General features: G+C 41.8%; 1 protein-coding gene across 4 annotated transcripts; it reads left to right on the forward strand.

The window, feature by feature from the left end:
* Positions 1 to 551: 551 nt before the first annotated feature.
* fgfr1a (fibroblast growth factor receptor 1a) lies at positions 552 to 26783 on the forward strand. Of its 4 annotated transcripts, none has more exons than XM_053420851.1 (18): positions 552 to 995; positions 5447 to 5627; positions 10398 to 10640; positions 11166 to 11252; positions 12174 to 12346; positions 14333 to 14456; positions 15259 to 15449; positions 16135 to 16285; positions 19822 to 20012; positions 20376 to 20521; positions 22002 to 22123; positions 22561 to 22671; positions 23777 to 23967; positions 24119 to 24241; positions 24320 to 24390; positions 24476 to 24613; positions 25234 to 25339; positions 25434 to 26783. In XM_053420851.1, the coding sequence occupies exons 2-18, from the start codon at positions 5474 to 5476 to the stop codon at positions 25608 to 25610; spliced, it is 2499 nt and encodes an 832-aa protein (XP_053276826.1). In that variant the 5' UTR covers positions 552 to 995; positions 5447 to 5473; the 3' UTR covers positions 25611 to 26783. The 4 variants fall into 4 exon arrangements, with proteins under 4 accessions (XP_053276826.1, XP_053276825.1, XP_053276827.1 ...); XM_053420850.1 differs by having other exon boundaries at positions 553 to 995; positions 19822 to 20018; XM_053420852.1 differs by lacking the exon at positions 16135 to 16285 and adding an exon at positions 17095 to 17239 and having other exon boundaries at positions 554 to 995; positions 19822 to 20018.
* The last annotated feature ends 136 nt before the right edge of the window (positions 26784 to 26919 follow it).

The following is a 26919-nucleotide window of genomic DNA, read 5'->3' on the forward strand; positions in this document are numbered from 1 at the left end:
CTTCTGTCAGTGCATCGTACTCGAGTACATGTCTTCACAAATAATTTGCACATCTCTAGGGAAAGGTGTAAACTCTTCACATAGTCTCTGTGTGTTTATCTAACTTTATTTTCTATTTTCTTGCCAACAGGCATTTCCAGAAAAATTGTATTGTATTTATATAAATTGTATGAATGCCCATGGTGTGCATTTTTTATTTCTTTAAAGGAAACACACAACTTTGTATATGAATCACATTGTAACTTTGAGTAAAAGTATGACGTAAATAAAACATAACGTTGTACGTGGAATAAGTAACAGAATAGATGTGTAAATGCCCTCTTTTTGTTAGAACGAGGCTTACTGTTCATTTTTAATCCAAACAACAACGACCACCCAGCCCAAATGAGCACTCTCGCCTCTCCTGGATCCTGTCCATCGAGCAAAAGTATCTCACCACCTGGGTTATATTTTTAACCAGCTCTGTTTACTTTAATCCAGTGAGTTAGCCCACCACTCGCTTCTTAGACTCAAGCAATTCACAGTTTGCTGGGTGTTTCTGGTGTAGGCTTTTATTGTGCAACCAAAGACCGGATGTCGTTTGTGTCTCTGCCTGTGCGTTGCCGCTGGCCCGGAGGATGCTCTCGCTCTCAGATTTAATGGGGGGAGGTCTGGAAGCAGCTTGACTCTCGTTGTCTCACAGCGTTTCTCTCTCCGACAGGAATGTCCTCAGTACTTTCCAGGATTCACCGCAGAGCCGTCCCGACTGTAGGAATACACCCCGGCGGGTGCACTGTGTTCGAGCGAGTTGGAGCAGTCTGAGTTCACAGTTTATCGGAGGTGAGGACACTTTGATTTCATCGCGAGCGGAACGTTTTGGGGATAAAGGGGCTGAAGCACTGGCTGCTCTCCCGTAGCTGCTCCGGCTGACCAGGTCTCTGCTCAGGGGGATAAAGGAGCTCGTGAAGAAAACAGTCCCTCAATTCTTCAAAGTTTCGTTTTTCTTCAAATTAACTGTAAGTAACTATTTTTGTTTAAGTTTTTCCCGCTGTGTTGATTATCCGCTTGGTTTTGGGACGCAGGCGAGGGAGGGGGCGCACATTCTTTCCCTCTGCCGCTCAAGTTTGGTGAAAAATATGCGCAAACTTATTAGCTAAACGCTGAGAGTTGGGAATACGATTGTTCCGCACGTTTTAAATGTGGATGTACTGTTTCCTGGAAGTTTCCCTGCGTCCCGTTTGAGCCCAGCAGTCTGCTTCACAGCCCCGTGTCTGTGAGGTGAGCTCTTACTCCTTGTCCTTTGATTTTCCTTTTAATGTTCGCCCACTCCGAGGTGAGCTCAAATGCCGCGATGATTTTATTGAGAAACATCTTGTCCTGAGGAGAAAATGGAAAAACGTGGCTTTTAATTAGACACGCGTCTAATGGTTCACAATCCACCAGCCCTTCTTGCTTATATAAATATTGGCTGTGCTATGGAATGTAGTAAAACAAATTTTTACGTGAGTATTTTGTTTTCTCGTGGCCATGTTTCATGCGTGCGCTCTCTCCGCTTGACAATGAGAGGGTGCACACGGTGAGGTTAAAGGCCTACATGTTGCCTGTAGTCCTGGTAAAACTGCCTACATGTTCCATCTGAAGTCGTAACTTTAATTCAGATCGTGTCTCTGAGTTGGATCAATAGTTCTCACACCAGAGTTAAAACTTACAAAGCTGCACATTGCGGACGTTATCCCTTTTTATACCAAGGATTTTGGCCTCATGGATCCACTCCACGTCTTTCCACACTCTCTTCTGATTTAAGTCGGCAGGAGTGTAACCATTTGAGTTGTAAGTCTGCAGATTGATGCAAGTACTTGTCTTGTGCATATATGTCACAAATCTATCAAACACGATCAGCAATTGTTAACATTGTTGCTTATCCTGAAATGTGGTGCAGGAGGTCCCTTATTTGGAATCTTCAGAGCACAGCTATCATTACATCTGTCCTGAGGTCTTGAGCATTCAGACCTTATGTTTTTTTTATATATATATAACGCTCCAAATGTCATGTCATTAGAGGGAGAAGGTAAAGAAGATGGATGGTTGAGAGAAGCAACATGTCCACAGGGACATCACAAGTTTTTTCCTGAAGCATATAATGGGAAGTGAGGACTAGTCCTGCCCTTTAATTTACTAGACTGCTCCCCTGGCAAAGGATTGACACCAGAGCCGTATAATTCTGTTTATTATAGTTTAATCAATCAGAAAAAAGTTTAAATATAAGTAAACTGTAGTCACTCATGGTTCCGATTAATATTGTTTACTAGAAGTTGAGGTGTGTTTTTTTTAATTTGATTTAACAAAATGTATTGAGATAAATCACACCTGTGTATGTTCGTTACAACTCCAGATTCAGATGAGTTTTCTTTCTTGATCTAACACTCAGATGGAAAACAAACAAACAAACACACACACACTGAACAGAGCTAAACTTACTGAAAATCCCCCTGGATCCCAGTGTCAACCAAATGGCACAGTGTCAAAGGGCTTGACATTAATTGTCTTTACATTTGAGTGCAATCTCACGACACCTGATCTCCCTCCGTGGCACGCTGCTGGCGACCCACTGATTCCAATTGTGAGGCTGCGAGGAGAGAGAAAAAGGTGTGTTTTTGTGAAAACATTAGCCTGGGGGGGATGAGGTCTGATGCTCTTATCTCCGCTGAACTGCAGCCGTGGGCAGACGGGCCTGTTGCTGGCTGTGATTGCAGACTTTAGCTGGGAAGGGGGCTACAGAATTCGGGAGCTGAGGAATTTTATGCATGGATGGTGGTGAACAGTGATTACGCTGCAGGTCATGTTATGGGTTAGGCTTGTAACCTTTGTCTTTGTATAATGAGAAGCTAAATGTGTCTTGCATCTTCTAATCAGTTTAGTTTAACCCCATTTAATTGCCAGATTTTCAGGGAAATGTTTTCTTTTCTGAACGGCAGAGAGGACTTTACCAATGTGATTTTGTACATATTTTCTTACCCAACAAATTAGCTGAAAGAGTTTCTTTTTAGCTAGAATGTTTGTTTTTGGAGTTGAAACTCTTATCAGGGTTATTTCTCAGTTCTTTCTTAACCCCTTGGAAATTAAATTGAGGCACCCTTTCCTTTTCCTAGTATTTGTAACATAAAATATGTGTAATATTAACAGAAATGGTACGAAGTAGAGCAAAAGTAACATTAAAGTTATGAGCTGGTGTCGGTCCTGGTCTCATTTGAGGCTCTAGACTCGCTTCACGGTCCCAAGATACTTAAATTACATTGGAAGTGAATAAATCTATACTTTTTTTCAACCTACCTTGACCAATCCATTAATCGTAGCTGTTGTGATTCCTCAATGTGTCTTGGGTTCATTCACTCATGTATTTACAGCTGTCGTCTTATGATCAGCTCACCCAAGACACTTGTTATGCCAGCTATGAACTGGGCCCAACTTCATTCATTTCATAACTGTAAATCAGAAAGTGTGCTCTATTATCTGGCTAGTTAAAAAAACAAAGTCAAAATAATGCATCACCTGCTATTGTGTATAATCAAAATCACCTTCAGATTTACTTCTTGCAAAAAATACACATTTTACTATTGATTAAGAAATTCAAAAATATCAGTATGCAAGTAACAGTACATATTGATCAGTCAACATTGATGTCTAAAAAAATTGTATATGCCCATAATTATTATGATCATAGATTTTTCCTTTTAATAATCAAGAGTAAGTTGGAGAAATACAAAGTGGGATATTTTAAAGTACAAAAAAACATTTAATGGTTACATTCTCAGTTAATGCAATTTCTTGTCTTATTTCTTGATCTTTTCACACAAATGGGTACATCTGCAATAATCTAATTTCAGCCAATATATTGGCCTTCTTATTTATCGTCTCAGCTTAAATAATAACAATCGCTAAAATGTTGGTCAAACATACACACAAACGGATAATGTTTTATGATCTTTTACCATAACTTCTTTTAATACAAGTGAATGAACAGTGCTGTTGAGTAGTACCGGCCTGTTATTATGTGGGTTACTCTCTGTTCAGACTTAACAAGTTTCGAGTTAATCCTGCGGTGTGTGTGTGTGGATAGTAAGAAACAGTGCAAGTATGTTTTGTATGACAAAGCGTTGTGTCATCCGTTAAAGAAGCAACTTCCGCTTGTTTCAATTATTGATGGCTGTTGTAGAGAGGGGGAACTCTGTCGGCTGCTCTTTGCTGTTCCTTCTGTCTGGCAGCAGGCAAACTTTTCTTGGAGCCCTCCCAAACACTGACTCACTGGATACAAAGCTGCAATGACCAAGCTTCTTTATCCCCCTCGGACCCCCCTGACCCAGCTCAGCTGCTAGAACACTAGACCATTCTTGGAAAGAGAAATTGAATTGGTTTTGAGCAGAACACAATGATGGTTTCAGTGATGATCGCTCACACAAGTGATTACCTCCTAAAAGAAAACACAGCTGCATCTGAACATGGTGTTTTGTGAAAATATAAGCTGTGTTGGGGTTGCTGTGACTCACATGTGACTCTTGTGGTAGTCTAGCAGAATGGACTTGGCTTGATATCTTGGATTCATTCTTGGCAATGTAGATTTCTTCTTTTCTGAATTCCCAGGTCTTAATTAAGATGAGTGAAGAAACCCTAATAACAGCATTTGTTTGACACTTCTTGGCAGCTCATGGGAGCAAATGGTTGAAGGGGTCATTTTAGGCTTAGGGACCAAAACCAACTGTTAGGTGATAGATCTCTCAGCGTGGAAATGATGGGGTCTAGCGGTCTCTCTCTACAAGGGTGTCATGTGGCAGGCTGTAGTTTTTTTGGCCTTAAACAAATTCCTCAAGGGGGGGTTTTGGGGTTTAGGGGCAAGTGTTAATCTCTGTGGCCAGATGCTGCAGAGGTGATGATGCAAGCAGATGTGCAAGTGAGGGTCACCCACTACTCTCTGCCCCCTTTCGGAGGGCACTGTACATCCTTCAGCTGTGGTGACCGTCTTTATGTGCTCCAACTTTGATGGCTACTATGAAGATTTGAAAACGTAATGCTTCAAAGAGCTGAGCTTGGCGCTCTTTATTTTCTTTGAGATATCAGAGTGAGGCTGATGCTCAGGGGCTTCTTATCAGTGGTTTTGAACAAGCAGCCCTAAATCCTGAAGTTCCTACCTCGAACAGAATATCCTCTTCTTTTTAGACGAGCAAGGAATTTCCATGTCACCTAACACATCAGTTAAAAATGGGCGTACAGAGAATATATTCCACTGAGCAGCACCTTTAAGGTTTTAATTGGCCCCGTTTCTGTCTCGTATCAGTTTATTTTCCTCAAGAATCTTTCTCTTTGACTTATTGCGTATCGTTTTTCTGACTGAAAACCACCTCATAAAGACATGAGGCCTGTTCACGTGGTCATGCAATTGTTTGTTTCATTTTCTTTTTTGTTTGTTTTTCAGCTGAGCACTGCGTATGACCCACTGCTGATGCCCCAAAGGTCTGAATGGAGTTCCAGTCGCAGAAAAGCCAAAAGTTGTAGCTCCCTCAGCAGGATGCTGATGAGGCAAAGTTTACTTCTGTTTCTGGCTTTCTTTGCCCAAATTGTAAGGACCCAGGGTCGACCAGCCAACACTGATGAAGGTAAGTTGGTTCTATAACTTGAAGCTACAGCCACTGCGTTTGAACACTGTTTTTCTTAGTTCTGGTTGTAGTAATATTAAATAAGGTGTAACTCTTTGAACTGATAAACTTATTAAGTCTGACTTATCTTGACTCTTGCCTTGAAAAACAGTCCATTGATAATCAAAGCTTTGTTCTTGGAGCAGGAATGTAATCCTAACACACTCCAGGCTTTGGTGAAGTTGCTCCTTTGTAGCGTCACTGTTTCCAAAACCTACTCCATTTGAGTCCAATGTTGTTTAAGTGAGCAGGAATCTGTCGAATGTGCCACAACTCCATTTCTTACTATTTGTATAAAAAAAAAATGTTCCCCCCTCTCCTGCCCTACTTAGCTTATTCAAATCCCTGAACTTTCTGGAAATGGGTTACTGACAAAACTTACCTTTTTTGTGCTCTAAACATTGACAGAACAACTCTAAGATTTTCTGGTTTTGGCTGCTACTCAAGTTCAGTTCTGAAAGGGGGAATGAGGCACTGAAATCGAATCCTTAAAAATGTGTTTCTTGGATTCAGTCCAGCGGTGTAATAGCGGCCTGGACTTGTGGGCAAATGGGTTTAGATGTTTACACTTTGCAGTCGGAAGTGGAGAGCAGCAAAAGAATATGATAAAGTTCAGCATTATAATTAGAGTAATTAAGCAAGAGGGTCTCTCTTGAGCTGTAAGCCCTAAAATAAACTTGTTGAGGCTGTGTTTAAGCCAACAGTGGGACAGGGAGGAGAAAATGACTCCCATGTGTAGCCCAAGGGCAGCCCCACTACCTAGCAGTTCCTGCTCCTATCCTCCTTTTGTAATGAAAAGGTATTTGTTGTCACTGAGAGAGGAGTTAACTGCCAGGGAAACTATAATTAAGCCTGTTTTTTAAAAAAAGGAAAGAAGATGCTACTTTGAGTCCCCCTTTCCTCAAGGATAAGGTTTCTGAGGAGAATGTTTGTCTTCTAAGGTGAGCCATAGATTTTCACAGGGGTGGGGGAAGTCTGCTGCATTTACACTCCACAGTTCTTAATCACCAAATGGCCAGGTACTATCTATGCGCCTCTGTGCTTTTCCTCCTGCTCCCCCGCTGGCTTGTGCTTGGGAATGCTACACCCCGCCCCCCCTGCCTCCCTGCTGGGTGACGGATAGCTTCAGCTGTCGAAAAACAATCACAGCAGAAGCATTTGGTTGCATTCCTCTTTGTCTTGGGTGAGGAAACAAAATAGTTATATGGAAATGGCGTTGGTGTTTTATGCGCGCTTCATTGTTGGTCTTGGGGGGTGTTGTTGTGTGTTGTTCACATAAGAAAAGAATATTCACTGAACAAATTCAGCTCATTGGATAATTCCAGGGGCAACATGCACCGCCATTCAAATGATTATAGCCCTTTTTAACATTTTGATCACAGATTGGAGAACCTCAACTGTTTTTTATTTAAATATTTCCGAAACACGATTCTGTATATTTTTAGCTGTGATGGTGAAATGGCAGATTTATCCCAGTGGATTTCTGCTGTCAGGGAAGAAGAGCCACTGACCCTTTAGTGTGTGGCTCTTAAGATTGGAAGCTGCCACAGTCCAGAGACGGACTCTTTTCAGAGGAAAAGCAGAGCCCCAGTGGAGCCCAGCCACGCTGACTCTCTGAGAACAGACAGTAAATTTAAGGGTTAACACCAGACCAATATAACGTTATGCCTGTCAGAAGTAATCTCAGCTGAGGGTTAACTACCAACATCTGTCAATGACATTATATTGTGATGGGGCAATATTATCCTTTATATTTTCATTAATAGACCAAAGGTTATTTGATATTTTAGTATGAACACTGGGCAGCTTGAGGGCAACTTCAAAAGTAGAAACTTGTGAAGGACTGAATGAAAACTGATGCAGAGCAAATGGAAGAAGCAGCACAGCATTATTCATTTAAAACATTATTGTTTGTCCATTAAAGACATAATGTCAGTGTAAGTGTCGCTGAACTTGTTTGAATGACAGAAGAAGAGCTTTGCACTGCATAGTAATCATTGTAGCTCCCAAGTGTTAATCCATGCTGATTGCCAGCGGCTCATTTAGGAATGAAAAGGTCCTCCACTGGAGTGCTTTCAGGAGGGACACTCGCTCTGTGAATTTTTTTGGAGGGGGGCTTGCTAATAGGCATTGTCCTCTTCTCTTGCTTCCTGCCAGTCCTGTCTTTTGTCTCTTATCAATCCCCTCTACACGTCACCCATCCTTTCACTCTGGTATGGTCGGATCAGCAAAGAAAACTTTTTCTCTGTGAGCCACAGCGGAGCCTCAACCCGTCCGACTTCACTGCATTCAACCATCACTCCTGTGAGAGCAGGAAATCCCAGCAGTCATTCACGCGGCATATTGCTTCCTATCTTTTTCGCCAGAGAAAGTTCCATAGACTGGCGCCAACTCTTCCTTTTAGTTGATCTTGAATTTACAGGACTAGTGACCTTTCCCCCTGGCCCGGGTTAAAACCCCCTCGAAGCTTTCGTCTGAAACAACATTCTTTTCACGATTTACATAATTAGGCTGATTATAAATGATGTCAATCAATTTTTCCAAATGGTTGGAGGACCAAATGCAAGACCATTCCAGATGGATTGCATGGAAAATATGGTTCTTAATCCAGTTATAACTGTGCGTGAACGAAGTTTTTTTTTTTTACACTGAGGGAGTCAGGCAAATGCTAGCTCCGTCTGTTTTTTAGACAGTGGCTTGGTTTGTTTGACAATATTCGTTATATTTTGCGTGAGTTCTTAGGTAGGGTGTAACAGAAGCACAAATGGCCGACAATAAAGCAACAAGCAAATTTGATGGCTTTTATGGGCGTTTTATGATGTCTGCAGCCAGATTAACAGCGGGGATGTTGACACAGTCTTATCTTTGGCATCTCCATTTAGAGGGCAGGGACAGAAACTACACATAGATATATACACATACACAGACAGAGCACAGACCTGGTGTTTACGGCCGTCACGTGTCCAGGTTGGATAGCTGTAGCCCATCACTAAATGCCTGTTCTGCTTTCACCCCCTTTTAGTTTTGTTTTTGAGGAGAAAGTTGATCCTACCCCCCCCGGCCCCTTTTCCTTCAGGGATTAAGGGCCTGTCAGACACATGTGATCCAGGAAATACCTTTACTAGGCCCAAGTGGGGTCACCATAGCAACTGGCACTAGAACCTGCCGCTGCAGGCCCTCTCCTGCTTGCTCCTGTGCACATGCTCACTGGCTCGCTCGCCCTGCTCCCTCTTCCCCCTTTATTGTGTGGATGCCTTTGTTGAGATGGTGGGAGGGATTAGTCAGGTTTGCTAGTGTTGTCCTGAGGTTATGCTATATAGATGTGCTTCCTGTTGTGAGGAAGTGCACTTGCAAACACACAATGAGCTCCGAGAACAGTCCAGATTGATCCAATTTTGAGAGATTGCTCATCACTATGGAATTAGATTTTCGACTTCAGGTTTCCTTGTTACAGAGCTGAACAAAAGAGGATGAGTCAAATGACACATTTTTTAATACTCTACTTTTGTGAATTTGTTTTGTAGAACACAAAATTACAAAAAAAATCTAAACAGAAGGGTCACCTAACGCAGCACAGTGCAGCTCATACATTATCAGCAATTATGTTTGTTTAAAGGGTTTCATTCCCAATAGTCCCAGGGGGAAAAGAGGCAGGCAAATGCATCAACAACATGACCTCACATGAGGGTGGTCTCATCTCTATATCGGTCTGAAACTGCTCTTAAACCATGTCAATAAAACGATAGGGCAGCAATTCAATACAAATATCAAGTAAGACATGAGTATTAAATACATAAACAGGATAGGGGAGAAACCTGCCAGAATTATTTTCTAAGCAATATTCATGTGTAGTAACCTTTTGGCCACTAAACTTTTCTATTCCATTGTAGCAACAGGGGATTTCTTCAGAGAAGCCACAGCAGTAATTCGAAGCTGAAGGGATTAGTTGAATATTTAGTTAGTCCACATAACATTCTAAAAGCAGCTGTTTTGATGGTCTATTATTGATTTTGGTACATCGTACATTGTGTGCGTGTGTTTTTTTTTTTTTGCGTGTGTGAACCCAGTGCCCAAATATCAAGCAGGTTGTCCAGTGGCGATCTTCACCTTTTGTAATGAGAAAAACAACACCACAGTGATGGACAGCGTGTCAGAATAACTGAGTTACCCCCTCCCCCTCTCAGACTATGTAGTCATTTTGAACAGGGGGGCTCAGGTGTCTCATTCAGTGACGTCTCCCCTCTCTTCATCCCTCTAATTGAATTTCACCTTCCTTCCCCCAAGTACCTCTTGGCCTGCCTGCCTGTCGATGGGGCCTTGACTAATTTGGGATGCGATTTAATTTTTGGGAGAGGTTAAGCAGGCGTTGTGCCGAATAGGAAATCTGGAAAGCTCTTATCTGCTGTCTTCTGGACGCTGTTTCGTGATTGAAGTAGTTTGTGATGCGTTTTATCATAAAGATACAGCCTGTGTTTATGTGAGAGCACTTTGAACATCGTAGACTCTCTGTATCCCGTCAGCTACTGTTTATTCAACCAGTGAAATTATGCATTTTATTTGACTGGGAATTGATCCCTTGTGAATACCTTGTAGTATGTATTCTACTGTGTTCCCATGATGTTGTTTTGTGTTCATGGGGGCATGTTATTGTGTATTATATTTGCTTAGATTTGGTGTTAAAAAGCCGATTGAGCCGATTAAGCAGAACCATGTGCTATGTTTCCTTTGCAGGGTTTTTGGAAACACAAGCAGAGCTTTTCACGCTCTACCTTGGTGAGCGTCTAGATCTTAGTTGCTCAGCCAAGGAGCAACTCCATGCTGTCAACTGGACCAAAGACCACATGGTTGTAGCTGATGGAGAACACACACACCTCCGCAACGGCCAGCTGGAAATCAAGGCGGTGGAGCTGACGGACTCTGGTCTGTACGCATGCACCACCTTTGGCAACATCAGCCTCTACTTCAACGTCACAGGTAAAGAGCAGATAAATTGGAACTTTTACATTTTGTCACAGAATAATCACATTTCTGGCTTGATGTATAAATGCATATACAAGTATCATTTTACCATCACAAATTAATATTGAGCAGTAAAAGCATTGAAAATATAGGTTTTCTCACCTAAACACAGAAATATTGATGCTTTGATTAGTTTGATTTTTACTTTTGAATGTTATGGTAATAATTATGTCAATTTTGTGTATCTTTGTCTTTAACATCACATTGCCTCTATGATCAGACGATTAACTTTTCATTATTATTTTCTCACTGACATTTTGATCACATTTGCATGATCTGCAACCACAAAGAGTTAAAGTTGATTTGAAAAAGGTGTGAATCACCTCCACTAGTCGAAGTCTGTGCATATCACTTAATCTACATACTGACCCTTCTCTTTTTGTCTATAATTTATTTATCACAAAATACTGCATGGATCAGTATGAATGTAAATAATTAATAAATTGTCTTTGACCTCACAATTGTTTTCTGTTTCACTAGTTGATTTGGCATCATCTGAGGATGATGATGAAGAAGAGGAGTCTTCATCAGAGGAGTCCAAACTGTTGGGCAGTCAGAAACTGCTGCGTAAGTGTGCTGATCTCATTACTAATGCTTGCCCATGCTATAGTAACCAACGGTCATTACTCATTCGCCCAAAAGTCACAGGTTATGACTAAGTGTCGTGGATGGTCAGTGATTTGAGCACTTTATGACTCCATTATGGGTGTGTGTGTGTGTTACATTTGGGTGAATGATTTCACTGTGAATCAGAGGGTTTTCACTACCCCAGTGACAGCTTTTATACGAAGAATGTCCCTATGGTGACTAACTGTGGTTAACCTTAGATGTCTTCCAATTTGTCCAAAGACCAATTAAGACACTCAGGCTTAATCATCCTGCTGCTACTGTCCGCTCTGCCCACAAACAAGTGCAGCCAGCATTGCAACCTCCGGTCTGCTCCGACTCCCAGAGTTTCAACGCCCCCTGTAATTTGCATAGCATGATATCACTCAACTCAAGCAATTTTGAAGCCACAGCATCAAAAACAAAAGGATTATTAATTGAGAGACAACACACTGTGAATAATTACGATTTTTTTGTTAACATACATGTCTGTTCTATGTATTAAATACACAGTTTTGTTTCCATCTATTTCAAAGCTATAATTGTACTTGTCACTCGTGTTCTGTTTTTCCAGTTTTATTAAGTTTTTTCTTCATTTGAATAACTTGAATACTTTACATAAGTCACCTAGGAGCTGACAACACCACACCAACATCATTCTAAAAAACAAACTAATAACACGATGCGTATTATAGTAAAACGTTATCAACAATTATCAAACAAAATTGATAAATATTCAAAACTATCATCGGCTATACAGAAAATATTTGTCCTAATTGTACTATCAAGTTGATAGTGTAACTGTTGATGAGATGGCCTGTTATTTTTCATCTAGTTCAAAGCCAGATTGTCAATTGTTTTATCCCATATTTGATCCTTTAGCAATGGCTCCACAATGGGCTCAGCCAGAAAAAATGGAGAAAAAGCTTCATGCGGTCCCAGCCAGTAAGACGGTGAAGTTTCGGTGCCAGGCCAACGGCAACCCTACGCCTACTCTGAAATGGTTCAAGAACGGAAGGGAGTTCAAGAGAGACCATCGCATCGGAGGCTTCAAGGTCAGTAATTATATTTTGTCGCAAATGTGTTCCCTCCTTTTTCCTCTAAGCGATGCTACACCCTCTTAAGCATTTCTTATTGAATCACTCTGAACTCATTATCTACAAGTGAAGAAGTGTCCGTGATCTCATCTCACATTATATCACAACACACTCTACCCTGGAGTAAAAAAACACTCTCTGCAAATGAAGAGCAGACGCAAGTTTCATATTTAACCTGAGAAACAATGCAAGACGAAACACTACGCCACAAAAAGGCATAATACCTCCAGGTGGGCAATCCTAGCCGCGCGCTTGGCTGAAAGATAGCTTTGGCTGTCCTCATTCTGCTTGTCAGTGCGTCGGCTTTCTTGTAATTACATCCACGCAGCAGTGAATTTGCCATGATACTTAGTGTATCGGTTATAAATCATGTGAATGATTACTCTTTTTGTCTGCATCTTCCAATTTCCAGGCGGGCAGTGTTCCGATTGTGACGTTAACTACTGACAAAGTGTGAGGGTATAATGGTTGATGAGACAGTTTACACCAGTCTCTAGATTTACTCAGAAGAGGTGTGGCAGAGAAGGGCGTGGACTCGCTCTATTGTATCACCATCGTTAACTGTAAATGATACCATGAACCCTGAGAGACCAACAATTAATCGTTTTTTAACATAATTTCCTCTCGTGCACAAGAGGGTTATGAGGGCCAGTCACTGATCAATCCACAACCTTATCATCCCAACACATAATTTGGTCATTATGTATTAGGAGGGTGTAGATGATTTATGTACCTTAGTTGAAACTTGTCTATGAATGGCTGTATTCATTGGCAGTTGCGCCACAGGTGTGTGATGCATGTGCATGTTCACAGAGACTAGGAAACAACAGTCTTCCTTTCCCCAGCATCTGCTCTTCCAATCAACGTGTAGGCCAGCCTTGTCTTGTGCTTCCCCAGCCCCGTCTCCCTCCCCAGCTGGGACACATTTAGGAGTTTCCTCTCAGCTGCCTGCCTCCCTTCCCTCCCCAAGCCCCCCACCACCGCCACCACCACCCAGCCAGACAGCACACTTAACCATCTGGCTGCTTTTTTTTTCAGTCAAGGTGCAAAGGTCTGCATCAGTGGCCAGGGACGTCTGTCATCCCTCCCACACTCTTGCTTTTATGGCCGGGCTTCTATTGTTCATATCGTCTGCATGGAGACATGCAGGAGGGTGGGGAGTAATGTGGACCACATGTATATGAAGCCAAGCACAACACATCTGGCAGCTGGACTCCCTCATCATGTTTTTGAGTAAATGAGGCAAACTGTATGGCTCGGTCTCTGTATATGTATGTTTGATGTTGCCATTGCCTCAGAGGTTGGTTGGTTAATCACACACTGCTGTTCTTGGCAGATTTATGGAAGAAAAATTATAACGTGTCTCGGGGTAAAAAGAGCCAGACATCAGTTGGCGCTAATAAGACATGTTGGGGCACATGTATATTAAACATCTACCCGTTTTCCCTTTGGTCTTTTTTGGTCAGGACAAAGATTCACTGTTAAAAACATTGGGTGGTGTCAGGAAGTGGGAGTAGTGTGTTATTTTGTTATCACATCACACATCATTGAACTGAGCTGTTGCTTTTAAGATAAAAAAAATAAAAATTCGCTGCACTTCATAACGGTTACACGGTTGCAGAAAAAAAGCTTCTCATTTTTGCTTTGCTCATTCTTAGCATTTCAGTTATGGACAGGAAGTAAAATGATCTGCCCAGACAGATTAGGTGTTTTGGTGAAGAAATCCACAGCCATCAACAAATCATCTTTTCATGCAGCTGCAGTTTGTACAATAACCAGGATAAAGTCCCTGAGCGTGACAAGTCCAACTATAACCTATTACCTATTTAAAATATAAATTGCACTATAATCACCGAGTTCTGTCTGAACTGTGTGATGTCTGGTAAATTGTTGTTCTAGACGTTAGCCAATGAAACCTTTTTGTCATTTCCTCCAAATGTTTAGGTCCGTGACCACGTGTGGACCATCATCATGGAGTCTGTAGTTCCCTCTGACAAGGGAAACTATACCTGTGTGGTGGAAAATAACTATGGCAGCATCAATCACACCTACCAGCTTGATGTAGTCGGTGAGTGTTAACCTGATTTCATGACAGATGTCTTGCACCAGTATACCTTCCTAACAAAGCAAATGTGACGGTTTTTTTCTTGTCATGTTAGTTGAACTTTCCTTTTATCAGCCATTTGATAAATTAATCCTGTATTGTGGCTTTATAATGGGGTTATGCTGAGGAGAGCGGTGATTACTCCTCACGAGCTGACCCGTGACTCGGCCTAACACCACTGATCTTATAAATCGCGATCCCACTTCCTCTGTCAACGTTATCCACTGAGCTCTGCCATGACCTCAGAAGTCTAGAGCCTGATGAACTGTAAGGTCGCAGCAGTACCAGGAGAGTTTTTGTCACAAGTGCTCACAAAGGTCCCTTGGGACTGACTGAGTTGAAACTCGTCCAGGTTCTTGGCTCATAAGTTTACATTGGAGAGTTATCAGTCATCCCCAAGGAGACACAAGAACATTTCATTTTTTAGGAAAGGTTCCAAATGAGAAACTTACCTTCCTCGACCATTTATTGTGACTGAATCATTACATAAGCTGAAGTAGGAGCTACTTTTAAGTCTCTACATTTAAAATGAGAAATTCTAATCTTTAACATGTTAAATTGTCAGAACAAATTATACAGCCCTCTTTATTTACCATCAGCTCTGGTAATTTCCAGTAAAAGCCCTGATGTTTTATTTGTTTTATTTTAGAAAATAGGTCAGCTGTGTGTACATATGATACATTTCATGTGTTTGTTATTAATATTTACACGTTGGCTTCTCTACACCAAACTAACATTTGTGCACCTTTTTCTGTTTGTATTGCAGAGCGGTCTCCCCACAGGCCGATCTTGCAGGCTGGTCTACCAGCTAATCGTACTGTCGCAGTGGGCAGCGATGTGGAGTTTGAGTGCAAGGTGTTCAGTGACCCTCAGCCTCACATCCAGTGGCTGAAGCACATCGAGGTGAACGGCAGCCGCGTTGGTCCTGATGGTTTACCGTATGTCCGCGTCCTCAAGGTAGGAGCTCACTCTGACCGGTCCCACGCCTAACTTCTGCATGTGTTTCTACAAAAGTAACAACCTTGGATTTAAACGTTATCATAAGCAATGCTGTAAATGACTCCGTAATGTGCATACTTCTGCAAAGGCTAAAGAAATGATTTGAAGGGAATTTTTATACACAGATTTCCACATTATTTCCTGAATAATTTGTAGAAATTTCTCCAAATAACCCCACACAAATGTAATGGGTTCTTCTCTTATCCCTTCCTCTTCCCTCCAAGAAGTTTGGCAAACAGTTCAGTACTTTGGGCACAACAGTATTTGATCATTTGAATTAAAGTTGCTAGGGTAACTGAAATAACCCACACAAACCAAAGATATTGTATCCAGAGCCCGGCTGACTTATCAGTTGGCAGTTATGATCCTTTCAGACGTATCAGGGTCAATGTTTGCTGATAGATGCACTAACCTAAAAGTGCCATCTTTTTTTACAGACCAAACTATGTAGAAAAGATATGCATATATGTTAAGGTATCATTTGCATTATTTTTGTATGTCTTCCAGTATATCAGTTTTAAAAAAAAAAGAGCAATGTTTTACTCTAATATCGACATCAGGCTCCAAACAGCCGTATTGGTCGGGCTCTTATTGTGTCTGCTTCCTTTTGTCTGTGCTGCACATGACTTGTTCTTATTTCCAGCATTCTGGGGTCAATAGCTCGGACGCTCAGGTGCTGACCCTCTACAATGTGACTGAGGAGGAGAGCGGAGAATATATATGTAAAGTGTCCAATTATATAGGAGAGGCCAATCAGTCGGCCTGGCTGACTGTCACCAGATATGAGCCCACAGGTAACCACCACCACCACCACCACCACCAACAGGCAGCAGCACAGGGATGACACAGTGGAGGCACTACTGGGACCACCTGGAAAAAAAACTAGGGCCATATAACTCGAGACAAGCTCAGCTGTTTCTCTCCTCCCTCCCTTCGTTTCTCCCTCCCTCTCTCCTGCCTCAGTGCTCCTGACTGTAAATGACGCTATGGAAAATTCCCAGCAGAACAGTTGAAAGTGTTCGCTCTCAGGTTTATGTTTGGACCCGCTCTCATTCCTGCCCCATGCCTTTGCTGTGCCCTCCTAATAAGGGCCTCTCTTGCCATCCTCTTCTATTACTCTCGGTCTCTTGCCCTTCAAAAATAGTCAGTGTGCGGCTCACAGACTCTCTCTCTCTCCTTTTTGTTTTTTCCAGCTGTCCTCCTCTACTTACCTATGTTTCACAGACCTCCTGTTGTTTGTCTGATGCTCACATAGTTGGCACAAGTGTGAGTGAGAGTTTTGAGTGTGGCCTGTTCTGCAGCGGAGTTTTCCATGTTGCCCATCTCCTGCATGTAGAGATGAGACTGAGGTATTTGATGTGGTGATGGGGTGGACCAATGTGACTTAACCTAACCAGCTCCTCCACTAACGGATACTGGAGGGCTCTTCCTGACAGAGTCCTCTCCTGGGGGCTCTCTGTGGTACCTTCTTGGCAGATGGTTTTGGATCGTGGAGGAGAACACTCCTCTGTCACCCTTTTTCTCTCTTTCAGAATCCTTTACTCATGGCTCTTTTTTCCCTCTTGGGCCTCTTGTTGGGTCTGCTTCCTTTGTTATTTTCTAGACCGCTGGCCTTAACACCACGGACAAGGAAATGGAAGTCCTCCAACTGAGAAATGTGTCTTTTGATGACGCTGGGGAGTATACCTGCTTGGCGGGCAATTCTATCGGGTTCTCTCATCATTCTGCATGGTTGACCGTTTTTGAAGGTATCAGTAGTTCTGTCTCTTTTCTATATTTCCTACCATTTCATTTTCCAACTCCAGCCTGGCTATCCCTCTTCACATTTTCCAGAATGAGGACTTTTCTGACTTTATTTCTGTAAAGAAACTGTGAACGGAAGCCAGTGCAGGTTATAATTACTAAACCCCTCCCCTCTCCCTATGCTCAGCATGGCTCCTGCTCCATCTCTCTAGATGGATTTGTACGAGGCCATGCTCTGCTGTTTCTTAAATGAAATCTCAGAATGCCAAACAACTCATCAGACTTCTCCTACCTGGTTAATCAATCAAAATAAATCAACATATAAAAACGAGCATTATTTTAAAAATGAGCTCATATAGATGTGTACTTAATTGTTTAAGCCAAGTAGATTGTCAGAAGGTAGAGCGTGTTGTCCACCAATTGGAAGTCTGTGGTTCGAACCCAGGCTCCTCCATTCTGCGTTTCAGTGGGCAAGCCAGCGAACTGTGTTTGAAGTGCTATGTAGAAGTGTTGTTTGGCAGCTCTGATCAGATTTCACTTTGAACTTTCTCCACTATTCTGCTCTATAATTGGTGTTTGCATTTGATTCGGTGTGAAGCTGATTTCCTTTGACAAGTGCTACAAATGACATGTATTACTGATGTCATTTCCTGCTGTGAGCACAGCGGCTGGCTTTGATAATTGGCTTGCTGTAGTGGATGTCTCTCATTCCTGAGGGTTGGAATGGGCATTTGTCCAATTATCATGCTGCTTGTCAGTCAGCCTCCTCACACAAGTGCAGCTCACTTGTGTTGCTGGTGTTGGTTTGGGGTGGAACGGCACACTTAAGTAAGTTCGGGACCCTTGGTTTGGGATCAATTGCTGTACATGTAGTTGCTTTCAACTAAATAAGTTGTGTAGTATAATATCCCACTAATATAAGACAACAATATTCAATATGTAGTATTTTTCAGTGGCGATTTATTATGTAATGCTTATAAATATATGTAAACAATTAAAAAAACCAAGGAATAATTTCATGCTCTGTAAAATCAAAAGAGCAGTTAGAACATGTGCATTGAAAAAAAACTACCAAATACCAAGGGGTTATAAGTCAGGTTTATTTATTGAGAAGTGTATATAACAATGCACCAGGCAGAGATGACAGCTGTTTACAGCAGGAATTAAAGTATTATTAAACATTATACTCTGATTTAAAATGTATAAATGTAAAGACTGTACAATTAACTAAAACCGAATGACACAAATAGAATCTGAGGCCATTGGTAGATTTATGTTAAAACTAAAAAAATTGATTCATAGTTAGTTCCTGTTCTCAAAACTACATCCCAAGCCAAGCTATGTCCCGAACTATCTATTTCACTAAAATACTGAGTCCGTTACCCCCCCAGTTGGTATGAATAAACGTTGGTGTTTTCACTGAATGGGAGGAAAAAAACAAGATCTGAATTGATAGTTTATATATATGTTAGCAGTTTTATGATATAATTTAACTCATAAATATGTTGTTTACATTACCAGCACCAACACACAACTCTTTAAAAAAATACAATATGCAGAAATGATATATTTGATATATCAAACAGTGATTTGAAGTACCCATATTTTGTCAATTTACAAGTTTATTATTTTAACATAGGAGTCAACCTTAATAGATTTATTTACGGTTACAATGGCACTGGCTCCACCATACCAATTAATGTCATGCTAGCTGAAAAAACATAAAGCATAATATGGGAACTTTAAACTACTGTTGGAGCTCATGCTTTGAAGTTAAACCTACATTTAGACATGAACTGTGAGCTGGTTTGTTGTAGAAAATGATTTTCAGTGTTTGAAACATTCTGTGTAAAGTGTTGATTGTTTAAAAGTCAGATCCTTTGCACACTGATGCACACTTAAATGTAACCATTACTTAGTAACATAAGAAAACCAAATATACATGTTTGTAATTAAAACATGTTTCTACTTTACTTCAGAATCTGGGTTTATTAGTGATTCAAAGAGATTAGGTCTGCATCCATCCTAATACGTTTCAGTATTACAAAGGCTTTTCTCCGTCCATACTCCTACACCTGATGAGTATATTATCCTTCACGTACCCTGGGCTTGTGCGTATTGGTTTAAACAGGAAGCAGATAGTTGGCCATGTTGCTCTGTTGAAGAAAATACAACGAATTAGCAATGGTAATGGTGAAAAGTTAGATGAGGGATAACAACCAATGAGCAAGTTAAAGGAGTATTTCCACACTTTTTATTGTAGGCGCTCGAAAACGGGTTTGGTGTGGATGGAAGGAGTAAATGTTAGATGTTAATGTTATTAACGTTAATGTTATGACCACTTCTAACTCAGACAACAAATGTAGAGCTAAACAGTGCACAAGGACTTCACTTCCAAAGAGTGTCTGTGTCAAAGGCTCTGGTTTTTAAACTGTGTGTTGTGTGGACCAGTTTTGTTTTTGAATTTCTATGTGCCTGAAAGCATGGGTATGTTTGGTGTGTTTGTGGATGTAAAAGTGAGTTCATGCCTGACAGCTGACCCCACCCGTCCCTGCCCCCTTTCACCTTGCGTTCCCCCCCCACCTAGCTGTTACACACTACCCACCGGCCAGCCACACCTACCTGGAGGTGGTCATCTACTGCGTGGGTTTCTTCTTCATCGCCGTCATGATTGCCATCGCCGTTATCGTCAAGATTCGCACCTCCTCGAAGAAGAGTGACTTCAACAGTCAGCTGGCTGTCCACAAGCTGGCCAAAAGCATCCCTCTGCGCAGACAGGTAACAGAAAGTAGATAGGGGGTTTGGAAAACATATACCTTTTCACCTTTTCTTTCTGCCACCTCTCAGTTTTTTGTGAATTCAAAGTTTACTATGTATTTGACTTGTTTGACTCCCCTACAAACTCCCCTGAGTTCATGAAGCTCTCAGGTTGATTGTAGAGACTTGAGAACTTGTGCAGAAGGTAAGTTTTCAAGGAATGCTTAGACTCCATGGGCTAGACACATCAGAGTGCTGTGGGTGGGCTTGACATGGTCTTATTCATATTTAGATTTCATTCATCTTCTGAACTCTGTTGACTTAAATCAGCAGCTGGTTTCTGTTTCATTATGAGGGGAGTAATTTCAGTCCTCTTTACCTCAGGTTTCTGTGGACTCCAGCTCCTCCATCCACTCTGGAGTGATGCTGGTTCGCCCCTCCCGCCTCTCTTCCAGTGGATCTCCAATGCTGTCAGGGGTGTCCGAGTATGAACTACCCCAAGATCCCCGCTGGGAGCTTTCCCGGACCAGGTACGTGCTGGACAACAACAGCTTAGTGGCTAGAAAAGGATCTTCTGAAAGGAACAAAATTGTTATTCTGCTTGGGACAGAAGTTCAAAGATTATTTCACTCGTCCTCAAGAAACGCATATAGCGGTTGTTGTGCAAGGCAACTTTATTATGTGTGTTAAACTAGAAGGGTGCTCGGGAGCAGATGCATCCGGCTAGTCCAGGAGTCGGCAACCTTAACTATCGAAAGAGCCATGTTGCCCCCTCTTCCCCCAAATTAAATCTGTCTGGAGATATATATATAAACATATTTGATAACACAGGTTATAAAGTTATATATATAGTTATACAATATATATAAAACTATAGTTTGTTGTATTTATTAAATTATAGAATGACAATTAAAAAAAAAACTGTTGACAATTAACTGCTATTTTTACCTGTTACAAAATAGGAAAACACCAAACTCTTATGAAGAAGAGAACAAAATACATGTGTAGGCCTACTTTGAAATAAATGAAACGCAGAACTATGCTTATTTTGGTCATCTCTAGCTTGGTACTTTTCAGCAGATGTTTTGTGTTTGCTCTGGAAATGTCTTTAAACATTAAAAAAAAAATTGTTTACTAATTCCTCCCAACATAGCAAGCATACAGGTAAACCTGCATCGTTGGCAGTGTAAGCAAATTAATCTGACCACGCTGAATTAAATTCTATTTTCCTCCCAGACTTTTCTTTTAGGGGATTTATCCATGGTTAGTTTACCGAGGGCGGGTGTCGGACACTATAGATTAGCGACCTGCAGGGAAGAGCGCCAGGACGTAATAGGATGTGACTCATATTTTAGTTGACGAAATATTAAAGCAAAACTTGAGAGCAGGTCAGACTGGAGGCGAACACAGAAACTGAAGCTTGGTACAAACCAAATGCAGCTTCTGCTTTGATCAAGAAGCTGCGGCGCTGATCTCTGAGCAGCTGAGACCAGAGAGACTCTGTGTTTTCACTGTTTCCACTGATAAGAAGCAGTCAGTCACTGAGCGGCTGCTTTACGTGAACGAGCTCTGATCTCACTGTGTGAGGTCTGAGCGACTGAGGGGGGCGGAGCCCCGGGGCCTGTGTGTCTGTCCGCTATCTGGGAGCGCGCACACACACACACACACACACACACACACACCTGGTATTTCATGACGGCCTGATACGATGATGATTTAAAAAATGAACTTGAACGTGACGTTTACTCGCGTTCGTCAAATGAAAACTGATTCGTTAAGTTCTCCGTTCGCGCAACATGCACAACACTGTACAGGGAGCCACTGCAGAGGGGCTGAAGAGCCACATGCGGCTCCGGAGCCGCAGGTTGCCGACCCCTGGGCTAGTCCTATTTTGCCAATCAAACACAACCTCGGAAGTAGAGCTTCAAAAAATTGCCAAACTTTATTACTCACATAATACAGACTCCACTATTGTCAACAGTTGTCTCTTGTGTTTTCTTACCCTCACAGACTTGTTCTCGGGAAGGCCCTGGGTGAAGGCTGCTTCGGTCAGGTGGTGATGGGAGAGGTGCTGGGTCTCGACAAAGAGAAGCCCAACCGGGTGTCCCAGGTCGCAGTGAAAATGTTGAAATGTAAGTTGGATCTCAGTCATGTGAGTGTGCAGTCATTGTGGATTGACGGATACTGAGAGCAATTAGATCTGGTTGATTAAGTTTGCAGAGAGGAAAAGTCATCAGTGTGTAGAATTTAACAGAAGCTTTAAGTCCAGGCTCTAGGAAAACTTCTCCCACACTGATGAGCACACACTAAGAGACCTTGGATCCAAGCCACCCTGCTAAATTTACGAGGACCCTTGACATCCCATATTAAAGAAGTGTTTATTCAAATGGACAGAGGAGTGAGGTTGCAGAGGAAGTTGTTGAAGTGCCTTCCCCAAGGGAGCATTCTTCAAGACAAACGGGAGCCAGACTCTGCAAGAGTGTACATCCTCTTCACTGTGATGTTTGTGAGTCCTAGTTGGAACAGTACATCAGCTAATTACTCATGATTTATTTCCCTCTTCCTCCAGCTGATGCCACGGAGAAAGACCTGTCGGACCTGATATCAGAGATGGAGATGATGAAGATCATTGGCAAGCACAAGAACATCATTAATCTGCTGGGCGCCTGTACACAAGATGGTAAGACCAGACAGGGGGCCTGCTGCTGACCATACCAACACACCTCTGACCCACAGCGGCACAATGAGCTTGAGAAAGCATGAGAAATGATTCTGATGCCAGCCTCTGAGCTCATAGTTTGAACCACCCACAGCTGCCACCATTTCTCACCAGTCATCCCTGATGCAAAACCTTGAAGTCCCCCTCCATTAGCTTATGATGTTAAAACTCTCCTTTGTTCCTCGAAATCACTTATGCCAACGTTATGTCAGGAAAAATTCCCCTGATGGGCTTTAAATGGCTGGCTTAAATCTTCCCTTCCTTGTTTTGTGACTGGGATCTATCATTGTGCTGACATGGCGCCGCCCTTGCTCCCAGTCTGCTCGCCCCCCCACCCTCACAGCCTCACCTGTAGTTAACAAGCCTTTTTCCAGCCATTTAGTTGGAAGGGATTGGTGTCTTAGGTTTGTGACATCACAAACCCTGACTGTCTGAATCAGGTTTTTTTTCTTATTCAAACTCAGTCATGTGGCGTTGACTACTTATTTGGCTCTAAATTAGTTTTTTCATACAAAAAGCTTAAAATGGGCACGATAACAAGTTTAAAAAGTAGATTTTCACTGAGGCGGTACATTAAGGAAAGCTAACCTCTAATGACCTTGTGTTGCACAGTCTTTGGCCTTCACACTGACAAGTAATGTTTTTCGTTCCACCTTTACCAACTGTTAAAGCTTTGAAATGCACTTATCAGTTGAAGTATTTATTAGCTCTACCAGTGAGTACAGCTCATTTCCATTTGCTTGGCTGTAACCCCAGATTTTAAACTGTTAGCTGGACCTGTATCAAATTTTCACATTACGTCATGTCGATTTTCACGACTAAGTGACCTTTTTTGCTTCCATCAGACATGTTTTCAGTTTTAAAAATAATATTTCATAAAGAGCTCATTGCTTTTACTACATAATTGTCCTCCAAGCAGCAAGTGATATTCAGATCATTGCTGCTACTGTTACTTTTTGATCAGTACTTGTATCAGAGCTGTTCTGACATACTACAGAGTTATCAGTTTAGTCACGTGGCATTGTTTTAAAGTGATCTGTTCTAACATTTTTTTACTTGTTTCCAGGTCCTCTGTATGTGGTAGTAGAGTTCGCATCCAAGGGGAACTTGAGGGAGTACTTGAGGGAACGACGCCCCCCAGGCATGGAGTACTGTTACAACCCAGACCAGGTTCCTGACGAGAACATGTCCATCAAAGACCTGGTGTCCTGTGCTTACCAAGTGGCTCGAGGCATGGAGTATTTGGCCTCTAAGAAGGTAACTACAACATACAGTTATAGACATTCTCAGCCAGTCCATGACTAATACAGTCAGCAACTGAAAGAGTTTGGACTCATTATTGAGAGATTCGTTTTTGTATTTGAGACACGTGGTTTAATTGTAGTAATGTCAGTCTTTTTTTGTACAGTGCATCCACAGAGATCTTGCCGCCCGCAATGTTTTGGTAACAGAAGACAACGTGATGAAAATAGCTGACTTCGGCCTGGCAAGAGATATCCACCACATTGATTACTATAAGAAGACCACCAACGTGAGTCCTCCTGTCATTCCAGTAATGCCATTTATAAATGTGCTGTGGCTGGTTGTAACATGCAGACCTCTCCCGCAGGGTCGTCTACCAGTCAAGTGGATGGCTCCCGAGGCGCTATTCGACCGGATATACACACACCAAAGTGATGTGTGAGTATTACGAGCCATTCCATTTCCAATTCAGTCTTGTTGCAACGTGAGGAAGACATTTAATGGTGTCTGGTTCTGTCTGCAGCTGGTCATTTGGGGTGCTGCTCTGGGAGATCTTCACCCTGGGAGGCTCTCCATATCCCGGCGTCCCAGTGGAAGAGCTGTTCAAGCTGCTGAAGGAAGGTCACCGCATGGACAAGCCCTCAACATGCACGCACGAGCTGTAAGGGAACATTGCACACCTACCATCAAACATGTTTCCATCACTGTTTCTCTCTTTATCCTTTTCTCTTGCATTTTCTGTTGAAGATAAATCAAATAACTGAATGACCAAACTTAAATGTGCCATTTTGAAAAATATCTTTCAGTTCACTAGTTATAACAAAGTGTGAAATGATCACTTTCAAGGCCAGACCGATGTTATTGAAATTTAACTTGAATAAAAGTTGCATATATAAACATTTAGTTCACACAAATCTGAAAAGAGATGGCATTCGAAGGAGTCATATTCTACTTTTAATAGCACCAGACAATGTGCAAGACTTGAAAGTGAAGACAAAGCATAGTCACTGCCGTGTCTCATGCTTGCCTTGCCAACAGAGAGTTGGCATCTTTATTTATATTACCCTTGTTCTTGTATATCAGACGAATTCCGGTTACTTAGCAACGTAGGGCTTAGCCAGACTGTTTGTATGAAAGCTGAGTGAGCTACGAATGGAACATAGCTGACATGGATTTGAATGCTCTTCACATGAATTAAACTTTTTAAAGTTTTTTTTAGAAATTCAATCAAAGATAATTAAAAGCAGAAAAGGTTGACTTTGATGTTGTGAATCTCTGCAGGTACATGATGATGCGGGACTGCTGGCATGCTGTGCCCTCTCACAGACCCACATTCAAACAGCTGGTAGAGGATCTAGATCGCTGCCTGGCCATGACGTCCAATCAGGTCGGTTCTCATCTCCTCACCTGCAGAGATTAAGTAAAACGGTCTGTTTTTGGAAGCAAAATATTGATATTCCCTTCTCCTTTTGTGCCTACAGGAATATTTAGAGCTCTCAGTGCCTCTGGACCAATACTCCCCCAGCTACCCGGACACCCGCAGCTCCACCTGCTCCTCCGGCGAGGACTCTGTCTTCTCCCACGATGCTGCAGCCGAGGAGCCGTGCCTCCCGAAGTTCCCTCCCCACGCCAATGGGGCAGCCATTAAGAAACGCTGATACCTCATCTCTCCATTTAAACATTGATGTTTCCTCCGTTCCCTGCCTCGTGGGGTAGGACTCTTCCCCATATTTCCAGAGATGAAGCTAAAAAACACTGGTGCTCTGTGAGAAAAGAGCTCTGAGTCACCTTGTAGAACTTGTTGGATCACACGGACTGAAGTGTGCAGCGGTTTTCCAGCTCTCAGCGGTGACAGTGTTTATGGGGCACTCTGTATTAATGGGGAGTGGCAGCTTGTTGGTGTCAGAAAAAAAGGAGCAGACACTCACTCTTCTCTCCACGTGAACCCTTCCGTGGTTCAGAAGAAATGGAAAGGACCCACTGTGATCATATCACACTTTTTTTAGTTTTTTTCCCCCTCTGTTTTCATCAGTAGTGAAGGACTATTCTGCTTTTCAGACCAAATCCAGCGAAAACACTACCAAGGGACATAGAGCACCACGGTTCATTGCCTCATTCACTCTATTCTTGTAAATACAGTTAGAAAATTATAAATATGAATATATATTTACACTGTACTCTTATTTTTAATACCATAATTGATTTATTTTCCTTTTGTACAAGGTGGCTTTCCTTTTGATCCATTTTTGAATGTAGTCATCAGTTGGGGCAGTTGTAACAATGTTACAATGAGAATATCTTAAAATTGCTGAATTACATGGCCAGTCATCAATGGAAAAAAAATGATATGTTTTGGGTTTTCTATTTTTTTTTTTTTTTTTTTTTTTTTTTTAAACTAAGTGCTTTTCACGACACAACCTGCAATACAGTGTAAGTCAGTGTTTGGGGTATCTCTCAATGAAAAGAGATGGATTTAATGAAAATTGTTGTGAGTGTGAGTTTGCGACTGTGTGTGTGTCTGTATGCTTGGTCCATGATGATTTTTTTTTTCCTCAATCAAGTTAATTTACTTAAAGGATGGTCACAACTGTAAATATTCCTGGTTGTAGGCCATGCTTGTTTAAAAAAAAAAAAAAAATTCCCTGAGTAATCTGCTTCCGTCAACATCATGCACTTCCACTGTGCATGCCTTCCATGTGATAAACCTTTACTGTAAATGCTTAAACGGGAGTTACGTTTGCTGCCATACAGCTTCTGATGAAGGGTTGCAGAACACGTATGTCATTGTAAAAAAGGATTACAATTAAATAAAAATGCTATCGAAAAACAAACCGACAGAGCTTTCAGATCTTGAACTCCTCTCCATAAACGGGTCTATAAATATCCTGATTTTCATGTTTGTGATGTAAATCATCTTTACGGCAATGGCCACTTCAATCCCCCTCCCATTTAACACGGGTGGCCGGG

This window comes from Pleuronectes platessa, chromosome 4 (assembly GCF_947347685.1).
Source record: "Pleuronectes platessa chromosome 4, fPlePla1.1, whole genome shotgun sequence".
Classification (NCBI taxonomy): domain Eukaryota; kingdom Metazoa; phylum Chordata; class Actinopteri; order Pleuronectiformes; family Pleuronectidae; genus Pleuronectes; species Pleuronectes platessa.

Bases quoted from the DNA above. Each gene is read 5' to 3' on its own strand.
- fgfr1a (XM_053420850.1), top strand. From the start codon at position 5,474: ATGCCCCAAAGGTCTGAATGGAGTTCCAGTCGCAGAAAAGCCAAAAGT. The intron at 15,450-16,134 runs GTAGGAGCTCAC...TCTTATTTCCAG, and splicing joins CGTATGTCCGCGTCCTCAAG to CATTCTGGGGTCAATAGCTC. The intron at 20,019-20,375 runs GAAAGTAGATAG...TCTTTACCTCAG, and splicing joins CTCTGCGCAGACAGGTAACA to GTTTCTGTGGACTCCAGCTC.